This window comes from Nannospalax galili, unplaced genomic scaffold, assembly GCF_000622305.1.
Source record: "Nannospalax galili isolate Female #2095 unplaced genomic scaffold, S.galili_v1.0 scaffold956, whole genome shotgun sequence".
NCBI lineage: Eukaryota > Metazoa > Chordata > Mammalia > Rodentia > Spalacidae > Nannospalax > Nannospalax galili.
Genome location: NW_008337440.1, coordinates 666566 through 687521, shown reverse-complemented (window position 1 = coordinate 687521; position 20956 = coordinate 666566). Strand labels below are relative to the sequence as shown.

The following is a 20956-nucleotide window of genomic DNA, read 5'->3' as shown; positions in this document are numbered from 1 at the left end:
TAAAGTTTTATTTTTGGAATAGAAATTTCTTCCTAACAAATGAAGAGATACTACCTGTGAAGTTGTTAATAATTTCCGAAATGTTATTAAATTATATATGATTGTTGTCCCCCCACCCCACTGGATAGCAATTGCTATGAATTTTCAGTCTATGTATTTAAGATATTTGTATGTTTTGGGTTTTTATTTTAGATTGTATGTACCCTGAGGGAATTAAATAAATACAGGCAATATCTTACCACCATAAAATTGGACTTTGAAAGAAACTATTTAAGAGAACAGGTATGTTAAATATTTAAAATTGGCTTGTTTAAACAGAAGTTGAGGACTGGTTGTTCTTGCAGAAGACCCAGGTTCTAATCCCAGCACCCATATGGCAGCTAACAACTGTCCATAATGCCAGTTCCAAGGGATCTGTCAGCCTCTTCAGTCCTCTGCAAGCTTTGCATTACATGGGTGCATTTACCTACATGCAGGCAATACACCCATACACATAAAATAAAAATAATAAATAAATTATTTTTTAAGAAAAAAAGTTGAAATGTTTATTTACATGTGGAAATTTTCTTATAATATTTTGAAGTTTAACTGTTGATTAAATAATTCTAAATGAAACTTTTACGAATGAACAGTAATTAGACTTAGCAGCAACATTTGCCCCCAAAGGGAAAATGAACTAGATCATATATCAGTATACCAATGCTAGCTAGTAATTTAGTAACCTGCTAGATAATTATGTTACTTCCAACTAGCTGGCACTAATACAAGCTGTCTATTGTAATAGCAAGATTCTGAAGCTAAAGCCAAAACAGTTTTAGAAACAGAAAATTACTTTTGTAGTATCTGTAATACCCTATGTAATACTAAAAGACCAAGTAAATTATGTGTTTGTGCCCATACACATGCACCTGTATTCATTTACAAAAATATAGTCCATAAAAGAGAAATAGATGCCTTCGTAATAGACAGAGATTTCCTTTTGGTTTTTGGCTCAAAGTTGTATATAGCATGCACCTCTCTGTCTCCGTCTGTCTCTTTTGTCTTTCTCTCTTTCCTTTCCTCTCTCTGTCTCTCTTTTTCTCCCCTCCCCCCACGTGTGTACATTTCCCCTGCTCCCCATCTTTATGCCTATAGTTTTTCTTCAATATTTTTATTTAATTCTTATAGCTTCAGTGGACAAATGAAATATTTGCATTTATTTTCAGAATGGCATCTTTATTTCAGTTCAGTTGTCCACATCTACAATGAATTCAAAATAGACTTAAATACAGTTAAATAATTTATCACTAATAAAATATAAGAATTGGAATGACTATTTCTGAGAAATATAAAAGCACATATTTCTGATATAATTTTTTTAAATAGCAAATGATCATAAAACAGCTACATAAACTGCAAGAAAACAGTCGACTTCTGCATTGTTCCCATGTTACCCAGTTCCAGAATTGTTTGTTACATGACAACACCCAGTTTGTTAAAGACCAGGAACTTTTATTAAGGCACAGGTAAGATTCAAGTTAGAGCAGGACTTCTTGGGTTTTTTTTTTTGTTGTTGTTTGATTGTTATTTTGTTTTGTTTTTTGTTTTTTGACTTCTTGTTTTTTAAGTAGATGCCGTTTAAATTTCTCTATGTTCCTCAGTGGGAAGAGAAAGGAAAAAAATTACTGTGGTACAGGGATTAGAAATCTTGGGCTAAAGCTAAGAATGGAAACTTCTTCCGGGGGGGTTGGGTTTCCTGGTAACCAAGAGAAAAGCCAAGTTGATAACTGAAGAAAACATCAGATCCAAAATCCTTTCTATAGAATGAGGAGAGAAATTATTTTAGCACATGCCAGAAAGAACAACTTTTTTATGATCCCCCTTTAAAGACTCACATCAGTAAGTATAAGAAACTAGTACAGGTCAAAAATTGGAGTTTTAATATATCTGATGCAAATATAAATGTTTTCATTGCCTCTAAACTGCAATTTATTCAGATATTACCTAGTCATATTTACTGTCTAGCATTCCATTATTAAATTCATGTTTTAGGAAGTGAAAAGATACTACATTCTTTTTTCTTCACTAGGGGTAAGAGATTTAAGTGTGTTATTTGACTTATTTATTCTTGGTTTTGTTTCATGGTAGTGCCGTAAGACAAACTACTTACTGGATCATAAATGAGAGTTTTGTTTTAAGACCTGTAAATTATAAAGATGCCAGTTTGTGCTTGTTCTGAGAAAATTCAAATCTACTGTTCTTCATTAAATGCATTGGAGGCATGGCTTCTTTTCTCAACATTCTTTGCAAACCCGTAGTCCCAAACCCACCGAGATATCAATGCCCACTGTGCAAAACACTGAACTAGCTTGTTCATAGCCTAGCAATTTTTGAGCATGATAAAAAATACATATTTAAAAGAGTTTAACATGAACCAAACATTCTAAGTAAATCTGAAGGACTATGGCTGGAACAGACAACAACTAACTAAAATTTCTGTGTTTCAAAAGCCGAATAGAATGGGGTATGATTTGGAATATGATAAAGGTTCCTAGTTCACCTGCAGTAACCTTTAATTTTAACTTAGGTATTTGGATATGATAAGGAAGGAATTAGAACAACTTGATCACAAAGCAGAAGAGCAATGCCTACTCCAAATAGACAGGGAAGAGAAACGACAGTGGGAACACACACGGAAAAATCTTGGTCTCTGCAGAAAAATTGAAGAGGTAAGAGATAAATGTAAACACTCAGGAAAAAAGTGGGTACGCTTTTACCATTTTTAAATAATTTTAGCTATATTACATTGCTTGACATCATTTCAGTTCTAACCTTGTCTACACAGTTATAATGCACAAGTTACTGTATAAAATATGGAGGCAAATACCACAAAGTACCGAACAGATCAAGTGTTGTTTTTAGAAGTCACTGTAAGTTATTGAACATTGTTTAACTCCCAATTAGATGTGAATGTAAAGAGGAAGCATTTAAAACATTAATCTTGGGCCTGGAGAGATGGCACAGTGATTAAGAACACTGCCAGAGGCCCTTGGTTTGGTCCCCAGCACCCACAAGGTAGCTCACAGTTGTCCATAACTCCAGTTCTGGGGCATCTGATACCCTCTTCTGGCTTCTGCAAGCATTGCATGAATGTGGTGCATCTACCTACAAGAAGGGTAAACACTTTTACACATAAGTTTTTTAAAAATTGATCTTTAGTAAATTACTCATACCTAATTTTTAAAAATTCATTAATTTAAAAAAAATGTGGTTGTGCACTTGCCATGCCATAACATGGGTGTGAAAGTCAGAGGACTTGTGGGAATCGTTCTGGTAATCAAATGCAAGTCATTTGGCTTGGTAAGCAACTTTATCCTCTCAGCCATCTCTCTGGCCCTATACCTACTTTCTTTATACAAGTGCAGTAAGAAAAACTTATTTTAGGGGCTGGAGAGATGGCTCAGTGGTTACGAGCACTGACTGCTCTTACAGAAGACCAGGATTCAATTCCCAGAACCCACATGCAACTAACAGCCCATAAACTCCAATTCCAGGGGATCCGACACCCTCTTATGACCTCTGTGGGCATTTTACAACACAGGTGCACCTGCATACATGCAGAAAATATGTTCATACACATAAAATTAAAATTATAAATAAACTATTTTTTAAAAAAAGAAAATGCTGAAAAAAAAGAACAACCCATTCTAATGACTTCTATATGTTTGGCCAGATGTCTATTAGGCCCTTGACATGTCTAATTTTTCTTGGTGGTGGGGAAAAAATATGTGTCATGGTAATATTGTGGTCTCTAGGAATGGAAGATGAAGGAGATGTTGCTGCTGACAAAGATCGGAGAAGATGTCAAAAGAGAACAGAGGGTAGAGGAGCAAAGGCGTAAAACCAGAGAAGAGAGAGATCGAAGGGTAAGAGGAGCTTCAACGTCTGTCTTGTGTTGTCTGAACAGAAGCTTGCTAGCTAGGTTTTTCATAGTAAATATCATTTTGTGGCCAATTATTCAAAATAATATTCATTATACAAAACTAAAAGTTAGATTTGGTTTTTTCAGACTGAGTTTTGATATACTGCCCAGGCTGTTCCTAAACTCCCAGGCCCAAGTGAACCCCCTGCCTAGTCTCCCGAGAAACTGAGAACATCATCCTGTACCACTGCCACTACATGACCATTGTGCCTGGTAGGAGCATCTTAACATTTTGTGTCTGTTACATTTTTACAGTGTGAAGAGAATTGGCTTAGTATTTGATGTAACTACTTCTGGATTCATCTTTTCACTATAAGCTGTAGTTTTAGATCTTATAAAAATAAAATAATCAAAAGATTTTTTTTGAGAGCCAAACATTTGGGTAAAATTCTTAATTTTTTCCAACAATTTTTAAGGGTTACTCTTTAAATTAAGCGGTACACAGGATTGTGATTTAGAGTATAAAATAGAATAAGGTGAACAAATGGACAGTTATATTCCTTTTACCTGCTTACTGACACAGTCACATATACGCACAATGTACAGTGTTCCTGTGAATGTTTATTGCAATCAGTAAATACATGTTTTTATACCTTATAGATTATTTTGTAGAATGTATCTTCTTTTAATAAAACAACTGCAATGGCTTTCCATATCAAGGACTATGGATCTGAAGTTCTACCTGTTAGGCAGTTTCTTCTTGACAACTTAAGAGTAAGATTAGTAGTTAGATTTGTATTGTAGTATGCAACTTATATGGAAACTTTGTAAAAATGTAGGAAACTGAAGTAGATATTTTATCTTTTGTTGTGTTTTTTATATGTTACAGTTAGTGTTGTGTGAGATGCACTATTCATGTGAATAGCAAGCTTGGCTTATTTGAGCTTAGTATAATCAATAATTGTCTAATGTTTAATGTTTCAATAGTTGTATTAAAACTGGAAAATCTGTCTTAAACTTTGGCCTATTTTTGTTTCTCTCAGAAATCTCTGAGAGTATCATTATTTTCTGAAAACAGTAAAATATTTTCGATGTACTAAACATTAACATTTCTGCTGGAGTATCCTAAAAGTGTATTTTTTGTTTTTTTTAAATTTTATTTATTTATTTTATTTTATGTGTATGCATGTATTGCCTGCATGTAGGTAAGTGCACCCATGTCGTGCAAGGCCCACGGAGGTCAGAAGAGGCTGTTGGATCCCCTGGGACTGGAGTTACAAACTGACAGCTGTTAGCTGCCATGTGGGCGCTGGGATTCAAACCCGGGTCTTCTGCAAGAACAACCAGTGTTCTTAACTGCTGAGACATCTCTCCAGCCCCCTACCTTCTATTCTTATCACACCATCCTCTGAAGAGGTTACCCAGCTTGTGGATAGGTATATATATACATATATAAATTTAAATCATATACTTATCTTGCTCTTCACATCTCTGTCCAAAATAATCTGTGTGGGCCCATTTTTTTTACTATTTTCTGCTCTTTGACTATTACTACATTAGACTATTTCAGTTATTTTACTTTTAATAATCTGTTGAATCAGCCATGTTAGTCATATAAGTTTACTATATTTTTGTTGTTTGTAATAATGTAATATCTTTGCATTGCCACAAACTTTAGAATCAGTTTTATTAATTTCTACAAAAAAAGAAATCTTGCCTAGATTTTCAAAAGTCATTACCTCATGAGATGAATTGGGCACATTTGACCCTTGTGTAATATTTGCTTTTCTGATTCATGAACCAGATCTGTGTCTACATTAATTTAATCTCCATAACTTCCCGTATCATTTGGGGAATTATTATCTTCAATAAATGATTGTAGGTGTCTAATGAGCACAATTCCCTGGTCATACTTGATTCCACTACAGTAGTCCCTGCTAATACAGACCAGAACTCCTTGAATAGAGATTGCTATGAAGAAAAAAATATTTAGAAACTCGGGGCATTTCATTGTTCTCAGAATACACTTAGAGATTTCTTGCAGCAAAAGTAGGCAAACTTTAGGAGATACTCCATTTAAAAAATGTTGGAACACTGAACATTAGAAAATACTATTTGCAAAGTTTAGGGAGATGGCTGTCACTGAAAGGCCTGTGCAGGCAAGCATCTAAATTCAAATCTTCAGTGCCCACCTAAAAGCAGGGCATGACTTCACATATCTGTGCCTCAACATTGAGGGGAGGTGGGATGGAGACAGCTGAAACCCTGAAGCTCAGTGGTCAGCCAGCCTATCTGAACTGATGAGCTCCTAGTTCAGTGAGAGACCGAGTCTTTAAAAGATAGGTGAAGAGTGATTGAGGAAGACACGAATTCTGAACATCAAATTCTGGCCTCCACACACCTTGGTACATACATACAAGCACTCCCAAACACAGATATGTACACACACATGCACACCTACATATAGTGCACGCGCGCGCGCACACACACACACACACACACACATAAATACAAAAAATTTAATTACAATAATTTTGAATAAGCCAAGCTTGCTTGTTAACATCAGTACTGATCCTCAGACTATACTAAAAGGTACATGTAAAACTGAATGAGCCGGGCGTGGTGGTGCACACCTTTAATCCCAGCAATCGGGAGGCAGAGACAGGCGGGTCTCTGTGAGTTCAAGGCCAGCCTGGTCTACATAGTGAGTTCCAGGACAGCTGGGACTACAGAGAGACCCTGTCTCAAAAAGACCAAAAAAAAAAAAAAAAAACCAGAATGAAAGATAAAATACATATTTAAATTTTCATATCTTCTCAAAATTGTGGTATAATATAAATTAAATTATGTAAATTGTACACCTAGGTTTATCAAGAACAAGATACCTAAAATTGTACCTTTTTTAGCTTCACATTTATTTACATGGAAAATTGCTAAAGACACTTTGTCAAATGAAGAGACAGTCTACAAATCAATCTATAAGGGTATATCATGATATATTTCATAATTTCTGTGGTATTGAATTTGTATCAATTTAATTTTTATTATTTGATCATAGTAAATAGAAAAATAACTGAGTTTTACATTTATCTTGTATATTGCATTGGTAAAATGAATATATCTAAACTAAATTTTTCTAAATGTCAATTGCTATTAAACATATTATCACACCATATTTCAACATAAATATGTATTATCTATTTGCCTTGCAACATTGCAGATCTTCTCTGTAATGTTGACTATAAACAGACATAGTGGCTGTCTTGGTCTCACATTACTGATCTCCAAAGTAGAGCACTACTTTTATTATAGCTGTGTGTCTCTCATAAATACTTTTCATTAAGAAAATACTCTTCTATTATTAAACTGTAAGTGGTTTTATCAGGAAACAATGTTGTAGGTTGTCAAATATTTTCTTTGATGGTTTTGTAGACTTGTCAAATTGTCATACGGCCTTCCTCTTATGGTTCTTTGGACAGTGTATAACATAAACTGATGCTTAAATATTCAATCTGGGTTGATGAATGGTTATTAAATCAGTTCATTTGGTCAGATTGTATTGTCATGTATATATACACATATATATGCATATAAATATATACACAATTTGTACCTGTGAATAGATATATACAAATTGCCAAAAGTGTGTTTAGAATTTTGCAACAGAGATGCTAGCATATAACTTTATTGTCTTTTTCTCTTTTCTTTTTTTTTAGTTGATTTTCTTTTTGTGTGTAGTTCATACAGACTGTCTCAAACATCTTAATCATCTTCATATTCCCATCTCCATTGGCACACTCCAGTGTGGAAATGTACCACATTCTCATTTTCCACTCATCAGTTGGGAGACACTTAGGTTGCTTCCATCTCTTAGCTATTGTGAAAAGAGCATCAACAAAAATGGATGTACAAGTCTCTCTGCAATAGGATGAGTTCTTTGGGTGTGTGCCAAGGAGTCAAATGTAGGTTCATTTTTAGTTTTTTAAGGGTTTTCCACACTGCTTTCCATAGGGGTTGCACAAGTTTGCAATCCCACCAGCAGTGGATGAGCATTTCCCTTTCCCCAGATCTTCTCCAATATTTTGTATCATTTATTCTCTTGATCTTAGCTAGTCTGACTGGGGCAAAATGAAATCTTAAAGTGGTTTTAATTTGCATTTCCCTAATTACCAATGAGGTTGGACACCTTTTAAGATGCTTTTTAGCCATCTTTGTTTCTTCTTTTGAGAACTCTCTGTTCATTTCTTTAGCCCATCTTTTAAATGGGTTACTTGCTTTCTCGATTCTTTGATTTTTGAGTTCTTTATATATTCTGGATGTTAAACCTGTTAGATGTGTTGCTGGTGAAGATTTTCTCCTACTCTATGGGTTTTCTCTTCACTTCCTTGGTTGCTTCTTTTGATGCACAGAAGCGTTTTAGTTTAATGAGATCCCATTTGGTGATTCCTGACCTTATTTCCTGAGCAATTAATGTACAGTTTAGAAAATCCTTTCCTACATCTCTACCTTGTAGGTTATTGCCAATGTTTTCTTCTAATAGTTTCAGAGTTTCAGGCTTTACATTGAGGTCTTTAGTCTATTTGGAGTTGACTTTTGTCCAAGATGAAAAATAGGGGTTAAGTTTCATTATTCTGTAGGCAGAGATCCATTTTTGCCAGCACCATTTGCTGAATATGATGTCTTTCCTCCAGTGAATGTTCTTGGCCCCTTTGTCAAATATCAGGTGGCTGAAATTGCATGTACTCATATTGGGTCTTCAATTTTGTTCCATTGATCTGCAGGTCTATTTTTGTGCCACTAAAATGTTGTTTCTATGACTATAGCTCTGTAATATAGTTTAAAATCTTATAAAGTAATTGCCCCAGCATTGCTCTTAGTGCTCAGGCTACCTGAGGTCTTTTGTGCTTCCATATGAATCTTAGGATTTTTTTTCCAATTCTGTGAAAAATGTCATGGGGATTTTGATTGGCATTGCATTGAATCTATAAATAGCTTTTGGCAGGATGGTCATTTTCACAATATTAATTCTTCCAATCCATCAGCATGGGCAGTTCTTCCATTTTCTGGTGTCTTCCTCAGTCCCTTTATTTAAAGGTTTAAAAGTTTCATTGTAAAGGTCTTTAATGTCTTTGGTCAGGTTTATTCTGAGATATTTTACTTTTTTGCAGCTATTGTAAATGGGAGTGTTTCCATGTACTTTTCTCTGATTGCTTGTTATTGGTATACAGAAAGCTACAGATTTTTGTAGATTAATTTTGTAACCTACACTTTACTGAACCTGTTACTCATTTCTAGGAGTTTTCTGATGCATTTTTTGGTGTCTCTTAGATATAATGTCATCTGCAAAAAGGGATAATTTGATCTCTTCTTTTCCAATTATTACTCCTTTAATTTCCTTCTCTTGTCTTACTACTCTTGCAAGAGTTTCAAGCACTGTGTTAAAAAGGAGTGGAGATAGTGGAAAGCTGTTGGGGACCCCTGTTTGTGAAGTAGTATAAGTAGCCATCACAGAAACATGGCCTCTGGCTCTGGAAATTGCCAGCCTTTCCTGTGTGATTTTTCTGGCAGTCTGGCAGTCTGGCAGGAGCTTACTGCCACATGTAAATGGGGCATCCTAAAAGTACCTATCAGCTAAAGCTTTCACCAGTACCCCCATGGTATAAAATGTCCTGGTTTTCTCTCAATATTGGAGCTGGATCACTAGGAGCTAGGAGCTGAAACACTGAGACTTGGAGCCGAGCTGAGTCACTGAATAAAGAGCTGTAACACGGGTTAAGCTGAGTCCTGTGTCTCACTGCCTATGATCCAGTCTCTCCGGGGAGCGATATCCTTCCGTCATCGACTCACGGAAACCTAGCTTTAGCCGCCTCGTACCTCTCCTCGTGACCTGGCAGCTGACGGGTCCCGAATTCAGAGAGAGAGTACACGGGTGAAATTAGGGCGGAACTCAGCCGGGCAAGCCCCAGTAGCAGAAGCCTCAGAGGACGCAGAGAAGCAGCGGAGAAGCAGAGAGCCAGCAACGCAGAGCAGAAGCGCCCGCGGGGCCCGCCGGCCTTCCAGTTGTGCGCCCGGGACTTGTGCCACGCTAGCGCGAGACCTTCAGCACCTCAGCAGCGGACAGTGACGCGGTGCACAGCCAGACCCGCCCTCTCTCCAGGTGTGCGCAGGGGACCGGTGCCACGAGATCCCCGCGTGCCCCATACCTGGCGCGGACAGCCTTGTCTGATTCCTTAGTTTAATGGGAGTGCTTCCAGTTTTTCTCCATTTAGCACGTTGTTGGCTCTGGGTTTGTTGTATATAGCTTTAATTATCTTGAGGTATGTTCCCTCCAGTCCAATTCTCTCTAGGACTTTGAACATAAATGCATGTTGAATTTTGTCAAAGGCCTTCTCTGCATCTATTGAGATGACCATGTGGTTCTTATTTTTGAGTCCATTTATATGAGTTATGACATTTATTGACTTATGTATATTGAATCATCCCTGCTTCTCTGGAAAAAAGCCAACTTGATCATGGTAAATGATCTTTTTAATGTGTGTCTGTATGCAGTTTGCAAGTATTTTCTTGAGAATTTTTTAAACTTTTTTTTTATTATTTTTTTTATGTGTATGCGTGTATTGTCTGCATATAAGTGAGCACATCCAGGTCGTGCAATGTCCATGGAAGACAGAAGAGGCTGTCAGATCCCCCGGAACTGGAGTTAGAGACAGCTTGCATGTGGGTGCTGGGATTTGAACCCAGGTCTTCTGCAAGAACAGTCAGTGTTCTTAACTGCTGACCCATCTCTCCAGCCCCCGAGAATTTTTTTTTTTTAATCTATGTCCATTAAAGATATGGGGCTATAGTTTTCTTTTCTGGTTATATCTTTTTCTGGTTTTGGTATTAGAATAATGCTGGCCTCATAGAAGCAATTTGGAAGTTCTCCCTGTATCTATCTTTTTGAATAAATTAAATAGTAATTAAGTATAGATCTTCTTTAAATGTCTGGTAGAAATCTCCTGTAAATCTATCTGGTCCTGGGCTTTCTTCAGCTGGGAGATTTTGTATTACTGTTTCAGTTTCCTTATGTGTTATGGGTCTGTTTGAGCTGTTGATCTCTTCTTGGTTTAGTTTTAGTGACTCTCATGATTTTTTTAGGTTTTCAAATTAGCAATGTATAGGTTTCTAAAGTATTCCCTTATAATGTTCTGGATCTTTTTGATGTCTGTTGTGATGTTTCTCCTTTAATCTCTGATTTTGTTGATTTGGAAGCTCTCTTTCTTTCTTTTGGTTAACTGGGCTAGAAGTCTGTCAATCTTGTTTATCTTTTCAAAGAACCAGCTCTTGGATTCATTGATTCTTTGTATTGTTTTCTTTGTTTCTATTTCATTAACTTCTGCTCTGATTTTTGTTATTTCTTCTTGTCTGCTGGGTTTGCATTTCATTTACTGTTGCTTTTCAAGTGTCTTGAGTTGCAATGTTAAGTCATTTGTTTTTGTTCTTTCTGATCTTTAAAAAAATTTTATTAATTTAAATTTATGTTTATGCGTGTATGGCCTGCATGTAGGTAAGTGCACTTGTGTCATGCAATGCCTAGGGAAGACAGAAAAGCCTGTCGGATGCCCTGGAACTGGAGTTACGGACAGTTGTTAGCTGCCATGTGGTGCTGGGATTTGAAACCGGTCTTCTGCAAGAACAACCAGTGTTCTTAACTGCTGAGCCACCTTTCCAGCACCTCTTTCTGATTTTTTAATGTAGGCACTTAGAGCTACACACTTCCCTCTAAGGACTGCTTTCAATGTGTCCCAGAGATTTTGTTGCATTGTATTGTGCTTTTCATTTAGTTCCAAGAATACTTTTATTTCTTGATTTCTCCTTTGAGCCACTCGTCATTCAGGAGTGTGTTATTTAATCTCCATGTGTTCATGTAGTTACTAGGGTTTCTTCCAGTGTTGATTTTAACCTTTATTGCATTGTGGTCTGATAGACTGTATGGAATTATTTCAATCTTTTTGTATTTTTTGAGGCTTGTTTTGTGCCCCAATATGTGCTCAATTTTGGAGAAAGATCCAAGGGGTGCTGAACAGAAAGCGTATTCTTTGGTGCTTGGGTGGAATATTGGGTAGAGGTCTGTTAGGTCCATTTTATGTATGGTATTTAATTTCATGTCTCTTTGTTTATTCTCTGTCCTGTTAATGTATCTAATGGAGACAATGGAGTATTGAAGTCCCCTACTATTAATGAGTTGGGATTAATCTGGGTCTTAATATATGGTCATGATTGTAATATCTTCTTGATGAATTCTTCCTTTGATCCGAATGAAGTGACCCTCTTTATCTCTTCTGAGTAGTTTTAGTCTGAAGTATATTTTGTCAGATATTAGAATTGCAACACCTGCTTTTTTCTTAGCATCTTTCTCTTAGAATATTTTTTCCATCCTTTTACCTAAATGTAGTACCTGTCCTTGAAAGTGAGATGGGTTTCTTGCAGACAACAATAAGATGGGTTTTGTCTCTTAATCCATTCAACTTGTCTGTGTCTTTTGATGGGTGTTTCAGTCCATTGATATTTAAAGTTATTAATGAAAGATGTGTATTGATTCCTGTCATTTTGATTTCTATTTGCACTCTTGGTCTGTGTGTTTCGACAGTTATGCCTTCATTTAGTTTCTTTCTGCTACCCCGTTCCTTTCTTCAGCTCTTTGTATTGCTTCAAGAATTCTCTGAAGGGCTGGTTTTGTGGACATGAATTCTTTCAGCCTATTTATATCATGGAAGATTTTTCTTCCCCTTTGACTATAATAGACCTTTTGGCTGGGTAAATTAATCTGGGTTGGCATCTGTGCTCATTTAGAACTGGGAACACTTTAGTCCCGGCTCTTCTAGCTTTCATGGTTTTCACTGAAAAGTCAGTTGCCATTCTAATGGGTTTTCCTTCGTGATGTGATCTGTTGTTTTTCTTTTGCAGCTTTCAGTATTCTCTTTGTTCTGAATGTTTAGTGTTTTTACTATGATGTGCTATGGAGAGTTTCTTTTCTGATCTTGTCTATTTGGTGTTTTATGTGCTTCTTGTACTTTTTGTTTGTTTAAATTTTTATTTGCAATTTTGACACAATGTAATTTGATAGTATTTGAATCCCCTCCCCTATCCACACCTACCATTATTGCCCCCCACCCAATTTAATGTACTCAATACAGGAGAAAAGATACATGATTTCACTGCACAGCTTATAGATATTAAGAGGATAAGTAAATATTTTTGAAAACTTAATCCAATAAATTTGCAATATTATATTAAAAAATGTGCTTTCTGTTATTTCATCATTTACCCAGCCTGTGACATAAGAGAGAAATTATTTTAATATTATACATACAAATGAAACAAGCTCATTTGCTGATTTTTCCATATTCATGATTTGTAATTTGTGCTGTTTTCCCTATTTGGTTAAGATTCTTCCTATTCTTCCTCTGATGATGACAATTATATTACATAGTTACTACTCATCATCTGTGCTAGATGGCTTTGGTGTCAACTAGACACACCTGGGTCGAGGGAGCCTCAATTAGGTAATTACTGTCATTGGACTGGCCTGTGGCCACGTCCATGGGGCACCTTCTTGATTGTTGAATGATGTGGGAGGGTCCAGCCCACTGTGGGTGGTGCCACCCCTGGGCAAGTGGGCCTCTGTTTTATAAGAAACCAGGTTGAACATGGGCCAGGGGAGCAAGCCAGTAAGCAGTGTTCCTCCATGGCCTGTGCTCCAGCTCCTGCCTCCAGGTTCCTGCCCTGAGTTCCTACCTTGGGCTCCCGGATGACTTGTGGCCCAGAAGATGTAAGCTAAATAAACCCTTTCCTTCCCAAGTTGGTATTGGTCAGAATGTTTTGTTACATCAATGGAGAAAGAAACTAGGACAGAAATTGGTACCAGAGTGGGATATTGCTGTGACAGACCTCACCTTGGTGTTTTTAGGAGGACTGTGGAAGCGTTTGGAACTTTGGGCTGGAAAAGCCATTGCATGCTTAGAGTTTGTTCATGTGGAGCTTGGAACAGTTATGTTGAAAGAGTTGTGAACGATGGAGGCCTGGTTTATGAAGCTTCAAAGGGAAGCAGAGAATATTAGGGCTGTTTGTGTGAGATTTTAAATTGAGAATCTGTGGGTTCTGGTCAGCTCGGGCTGAAGAATCAGCTGTGATTAAGAACAGACCAGAACCTGAGGTAAAATCTTTGCTTCACTGGGACAATTGATGCTGGTTAGCTGGGGCTGAAAAATCAGCTGTAAGTAACAAGAGACCAGCATCACTGTGGTGAAGTCTTCTGGGAGGTATTTCCTTGGGGTCAGCACACAGAGGAACCCTCACCTCTATCTCAAGCTGGATACAGGACTTGGTAATATGTAAGAGTCTCCTGCATGGTTCTGGTGTTGAAAGCATGAAGGGGTCACAGAAAGCAGCTGAGGCTTGGCACTCTGAGAGGCCAGGAAAGGTCATAGATGAAAGTGCAGCTTCAGTTGCAGTGAAGACCCCAGGATTGAAGGGGTCCTGGAGAGAATCTGAGGCCTTTGTACACCAAGAGGCAAGAAGAGGCCATTGGTGAAGGTGTAGCCTCAGTTTCAGTGGAGACCCCAGCTTTTTGGAGATGCTGAGACCTTGGGACAACCACCAAGGACAGCAGTAAGTATGGAATGGAGCTAGCATGGGTCTGTGAGGTGAGCTGTGTGTGCTGTGGATGGCAGAGTAAGAGAAGTAGAGCTGCCAAAACCCTTTGGAGCCCAGAAGATTGTGAGTGAATCCCAGATGTCCAGTGTTGAGTTACTTTGCTGGGCTTTGGTTTTGCTTAGGTGTGCCTGATTCTTCCCTTTGAAATAAGACAGTACTTGTTTTGGATTTTACAGAAGCCCACCCAGAGATAAGAGACTTTTACAAGAGACTATGGACTTTTAAGTGTTTGGATTTTTTAAGGACTGTGGGGCTTTTAAGGTTATACTGTCTTATGTTGTGATATTAATGTTAACATCATATCTTGGGGACAAGAATTGGAAAGGTTGTGTTTTAATAGTGATGTGTTTGTGTGTCAAGTTGACACCAAAGCAATTATTTATTTTAATTAGTGTTCACTTGTACCTGTGCCCTTCGATTTTACTTTCCATATACAGAATAGCATATATATTTTTTTCAGCCTTAAATTTAAGTGTTTACCATCGGACACTGTGGCCATCTATCCCTTTATGTTTTCATTTTTTAATTAATAATTGAGAATTTTATACATGCATATAAAGTGTTTTGGTCAAATCCATGCCCACTCCCTCCCCTCCAACTCCTCCCATATCTCCCTGTCACTTTTTTTCTGATAATTTCATGTACTCTTTCTTCTTCTTGATTTATTTATTTTTATGGGGCTTTTGGCTACTCTAACATTTCCCCCTCTGAGGAGGTAACCCGAAAATCTTTTAAGGATTAGATACAAGCTCCCAAATACTTTTACATTTTGGCCTTTGGAATAGAGTGTGTTGCTAAGAGGCCCAAGGACAGTTTGATTTTTAGCCAAGAAACTGGCTACTTTTCTTTGGAGTCTTTTTACCTTAACTGCCTAGCCAATTTCTACCTCCTATTCTTTCACACCATCCTCTGAAGAGGTTACCCAAATTGCCAATAGGGAATAGGGATGCCGACCTCTCTGGTTTCTTCCATACTGAACAGGGACGCAGAGTGAGGCAACTGGAGTACCCCTTCAGTGAGTCTATCTAAAAGACTCCAAAATTGCATAACTCTTGTCTCTAAAGGAAAAAGAAAGTCTTTGAATCATGAATAGGAGATGTGAAGGAGAAGTAAAGGCAGGAGTAATTAGCATTACAAGTTCTAGACAGGGAACTAAAAAAGAAAGTCAGAAAAGGGAAATTTTCAAATGTTCACATGAGAACCCATTGGAATTTCTTGACAAGGGCTTCCAAAAGCATCCTTCTATTGGGTTCCTCCTCATTTTTCTTTTGTCTTCCAAGGCTGGACTCTAGAGTGATAGATTCAGGATTTACTTTCAGGTATTTTGATAGCATCCTTAACTCCAGTTCCAGGGGACTCCAAAGCCCTCTTTTGACCTCCTTGGCTTTGCACAACACGGATGCACTCACATGCAGGCAATTCACTCATACACATAAAATAAAAGTAATAAAATATTTTAAAAAATAATTATGAGACATAATATCATTAACAAATAAATTTTCCATCTGTTATAAGACTTCTTTTCCTAGGGATGCTAAGCAATACTTATTCCCCTTTAAGTTTCTACCATCAATCCAATGTTTGATTAAAGTTTTACTGGGGAACCAATGAATTTATTGATCTTACTTTCTGAGATAACTGAGGAGTTTCTGAGGTGTATGTATGACCTGAGGGTATGCACACTGGAAAGCCTTTACCAAGCATGGGTCATGCCTTCTCTTCCTAGCCTTCCCCCATTGTATACTTTAGCCCTGCCCAAATCAGGGAGACCATGTGTGGTTAGGGCCAAATTACATACAGTTGGCTGGGAAGAGTGGCTGGATACTCAGGTGAGGGTCCAGTGACCCTGCTTGGTACTCCTTCAATGAATGAGCACAACCATCAAAAAGCCCAATTGTGACTATGTTTAGGTTTGTTTTTCTGAGTCTGTATTACTTCACTTAGTATAACAGTTTCTAGATTGATCCATTTACCTGCAAATTTCAATACTTCATCTTTCTTTACTGCTGAATAGAACTCCATTGTGTAAATATACCACGTTTTTGTTAACCATTCATCAGTTGAGGAGCACTTAGGTTGCTCCCATCTCTTAGCTATTGTGAAAAGAGCAGCAACAAACATGGTTTTACAAGTGTCTCTACAATAGGATGAGTCCTTTGGGAATATGCCAAGGAATGGTATAACCGGGCCATATGGTAGGTTCATTTTAAATTTTTTAAGAGTTCTCTATGCTGTTTTCCATAGAGGTTGCACAAGTTTGCAATCACACCAGCAGTGAATGATTGTTCCCCTTTCTCTAAATCCTCACCAGCATTTGATATCATTTGTTCTCTTGATCCTAGGCAGTGTGATTGGGGTAAAGTGATACCTTAGGGTGGTTTTAATTTGCATTTCCCTAATTACTAATGACGTTGAACACTTTTTGAGATGTTTCTTAGCCATCTTTATTTCTTCCTTTGAGAACTCTAGAACTCTCTGTTTAGATCTTAGCCCATCTTTTCATTAGTACATCTGGTTTCTTGATTCTTTGTTTTTTGAGTTCTTTATATATTCTGGATGTTAAACCTCTGTCAGATATGTGACTGGTGAAGATTTTTTTTTCCCATTCACTGTGTTTTCTCTTCACTTTTTAAATTGTTTCTTTTGCTGTACAGAAGATTTTTAGTTTAACAAGGTCCCACTTGTTGATTGCTGAACTTAATTCCTGAGCAGCTTCTGTCTGATTTAGAAAATCCTTTCCTACACCTATATCTTGTAAGTTACTGCCAATATTTTCTTCTAATAGTTTCAGGGTTTCTAGTTTCACATTGAGGTCTTTGATCCATTTGGAGTTGACTTTTGTGCAAGGTGAAAGATAAGGATCTAATTTCATTCTTCTACAGGTGGAGATTCAATTTTGCCAGCACCATTTGCTGAACATGCTGTCTTTCCTCCCTGTGTGTTCTTGGTACCTTTGTCAAATACAGGTGGCTGATATTGCATGTATTAGGGTTTGGATCTTCAATGATGTTCCATTGATCTAGGGCCCATGCCTATTTTTGTGCCACTACCATGCTGTTTTTATGACTATAGCTCTGTAGTATACTTTGAGATCTGGTATAGTAATCCTCCAACATTGCTCTTTATGCTCAGGGTTGCTTTGACTATCCAGGGTATTTTGTGCTTCCATATGAATTTAAGGATGTTTTTCTCTAATTCTGTGAGGTATGTCATGGGGGTTTTGATTGGGATTGCATTTAATTTATATATTGCTTTTGGTGGGATCATCATTTTCACAGTATTATTTCTTCCAGTCCATGATCATGGGAGGTCCTTCCATCTCCTAGTGTCTTCCTCAATCTCTTTCTTTAATGATTTAAATTTTTCATTGTAGAGATCTTTGGTGTTTTTGGTCAGATTTATTATAAAATATTTTTTGCAGCAATTGTGAATGGGAGGATTTCCCTGTATTCTTTCTCCAATTGCTTGTTATTGGTATATAAAAATTACAGATATTTATAACTTACCACTATACTGAAAGTGTTAATCAGTTCTAAGAGTTTTCTGGTGAAACTTTTGGGATCTCTTAGGTATAATATCATATCATCTGCAAAAAGTGATAATTTGACATCTTCTTTTCCAATTAGTATTGCTTTAATTTCCTTCTCCTGTCTTATTGCTCTAGCAAGAGTTTCAAACACTATGTCAAAAAAGAGTGGAGACAGTGGACATCCTTTTCTGGCTCCTGATTTTAATGGGAATCCCGATCATCCATTTAGAATAATGTTGGCTGTGGGCTTGTTATATATGACTTTAATTATGTTGAGGTATGTTCCCTACAGTCCAATTCCCCCCAGGACTTTGATCATAAACACATATTGAATTTTGTCAAAGGCCTTCTCTGCATCTATTGAGATGACCATGTGGTTCTTGTCTTTGAGCCCATATATATGATTTATGACACTTATTGACTCACATATATTGAACCATCCCTGCATCTCTGGGATAAAGCCTACTTGATCATGGTGAATGATCTTTTTGATGTGTGTGTGTGTGTGTGTGTGTGTGTGTGTGTACAGTTTGCAAGAATTTCTTGTGCCTTTTTGCATCTATGTTCAATAAGGATATGGGTCTATAGTTTTCTTTTTTGCTTGTGTCTTTACCCAGTTTGGGTATTAGAATGATGCTGACTTCAAAGAAGGAACTTGGGAGTTCTCTCTGTGTTTCTATGGTTTTGAATAATTTAAGTAGTATTGATTGGAGCTCTTCTTTAAATGTCTGATAGAATTCTGCTGTAAATCCATCTGGGCCTGGGCCTTTATTAGCTGGGAGGCTTTGTATTACTGTTTCAATTTGCCTATATGTTATGTGTCTGTTTAAACTGTTGATCTCTTCTTGGTATAACTTTGGTAGTACCCTTGATTTTAGATATCCATCCATTTCTTTTAGATTTTCAGATATTGTAGTGTATAGGTTTGTAAACTATTCCCTTGTAATGGTCTGGGTATTTTGGGTGTCTTTTGTGATATTTCCCCTTTCATCTCTGATTTTGTTGATTTGGATTTGCTCTTTCTTTTGGTTAACTGGGCTAAGGGTCTGTCTATCTTGTTTAGCTTTTCAAAGAACCAGCTCTTAGATTCATTGATTCTTTGTATTATTTTCTTTCTTTCCATTTCATTAATTTCTGCTCTGATTTTTGTTACTTCTCTTCTCCTGGGGTTGGGTTTCATTTGTTCTTGCCTTTCCAGTGTCTTGAGTTGCAGTGTTAGGTCATTCATTTAGGCTCTAATTTTCTAATGTAGGCATGTAGAGCTATAAACTTCCCTCTTAGGACTGCTTTTTATGTGTCCCAGAGGTTGTATTGTGTTGTATTATCCTTTTCTTTAAATTCCAGGAATTCTTTTCTTTCTTTCTTAATATCTCTTTGACCTAATAATTGTTTAGAAGTGTATTGTTCAATTGCCATGAGTTCATGTAGTGACTAGGGCTTTGTCCAGTGTTGATTTTGAGCTTTATTGCATTGTGGTCCAATACAATGCATGGAATTATTTCATTGTTTTTATATTTGTTGAGGTTTGTTTTGTGGCCCATTATGTGGTCAATTTTTGAAAAAGTTCCATGGGGTTCTGAGTAGAAAATATATTCTTTGGTGCTTGGGTGGAATATTCAAAAGATGTGTGTCAGGTCCATTTGATGTATGGTATCCTTTAATTCAAACATCTCTCTCTTTATTCTTTGTCCAGTTGACCTGTCTAATTGAGACGGGGTATTGTAGTCCCCTACTATTACTGAGTTGGGGTTTATCTGTGTCTTAAAGTCCTGTAATGTTGTTTTTATGAATTTGGGTGCACCAGAGTTTGGTGCATATACATTAAAGATTGTAATGTCTTCTTGCTTAACTGTTCCTTTGATCAAAATGAAGCAACCCTCCTTATCTCTTCTGATTAGTTTTAATTTGAAGTCTATTTTGTCAGATATTAAAATTGCAACCCCTGCTTGTTTCTTAGTGCCATTTTCTTGGAATATTCTTTTCCATCCTTTTAGCTTAAGGTAGTGTCTGTCCCTGAAGGTGAGATGGGTTTCTTATAGACAGCAAAAAGATGGATTTTGTTTCTTAATCCATTCACTTAGCCTGTGTCTTTTGACTGGGGAGTTCAGTCCATTGATATTTAAGATTATTATTGAAAGATGTGTATTGGTTGCTGTCATTTTGACTGTTGTTTGTGTTCTCTGTCTAATTTTGTGTTTCCTTGGTTATACTTTTATTTTTCCTTCATTGCCCCTGGGGTGTAGTTGTTTCTCTCTCCACTCTCTGTATTGCTTCAAGTATTCTTTGAAGGGCTGGTTTTGTGGACATGTATTCTTTCAGACTATTTGTGTCATGGAAGATTTTTCTTTCCCCCTCAACTATAATAGACATTTTTCCTGGGTAAAATATTCTAGGCTGGCATCTATTGTCATGTAGAAATGGAAATACCTTGGTCCAGGCTCTTCTGGCTTTAAAAGTTTGCATTGATGAATCAGCTGTGATTCTGCTGGGCATTCCTTTGTATGGGCCAGTGCCCATGCTAGGAGGGGAGACTGGATGTGGGAGCTGTGAGGGTGGATGAGGTTGTGGGAGTGGAGTCACAGTGGGCAGGGTCAAACTTACCCATTAAGGACAGTGGCCTCAGGAATCCCTGGCAGATTATGGGGTGGGACAGCCAGGGATGAAGGCTGGTCTCAGGTATGCAAAGGTGAGGTGGGGGAGGGAACAGGCTTTGAGGGCACCAGGGGACTGGACTGAGGAATTGGTTAGTCTGGATACAAAGGATCAGGAAGCAGTGAAGAGTCTGGGCCAAGAGGGTAGTCCAGAGGTCTGGGGTACCAAGAAGAATGCCA

General features: G+C 37.4%; 1 protein-coding gene across 1 annotated transcript in view; it reads left to right on the top strand.

The window, feature by feature from the left end:
• Positions 1-20956, top strand: part of Fsip2 (fibrous sheath interacting protein 2) — a 100023-nt gene that overhangs the window by 4536 nt on the left and 74531 nt on the right. The window contains exons 4-7 of the mRNA XM_008832589.1: positions 193-282; positions 1366-1505; positions 2567-2708; positions 3795-3905. Coding sequence (XP_008830811.1) covers positions 193-282; positions 1366-1505; positions 2567-2708; positions 3795-3905 — 483 coding nt within the window. The remainder of the gene's footprint in view (positions 1-192; positions 283-1365; positions 1506-2566; positions 2709-3794; positions 3906-20956) is intronic.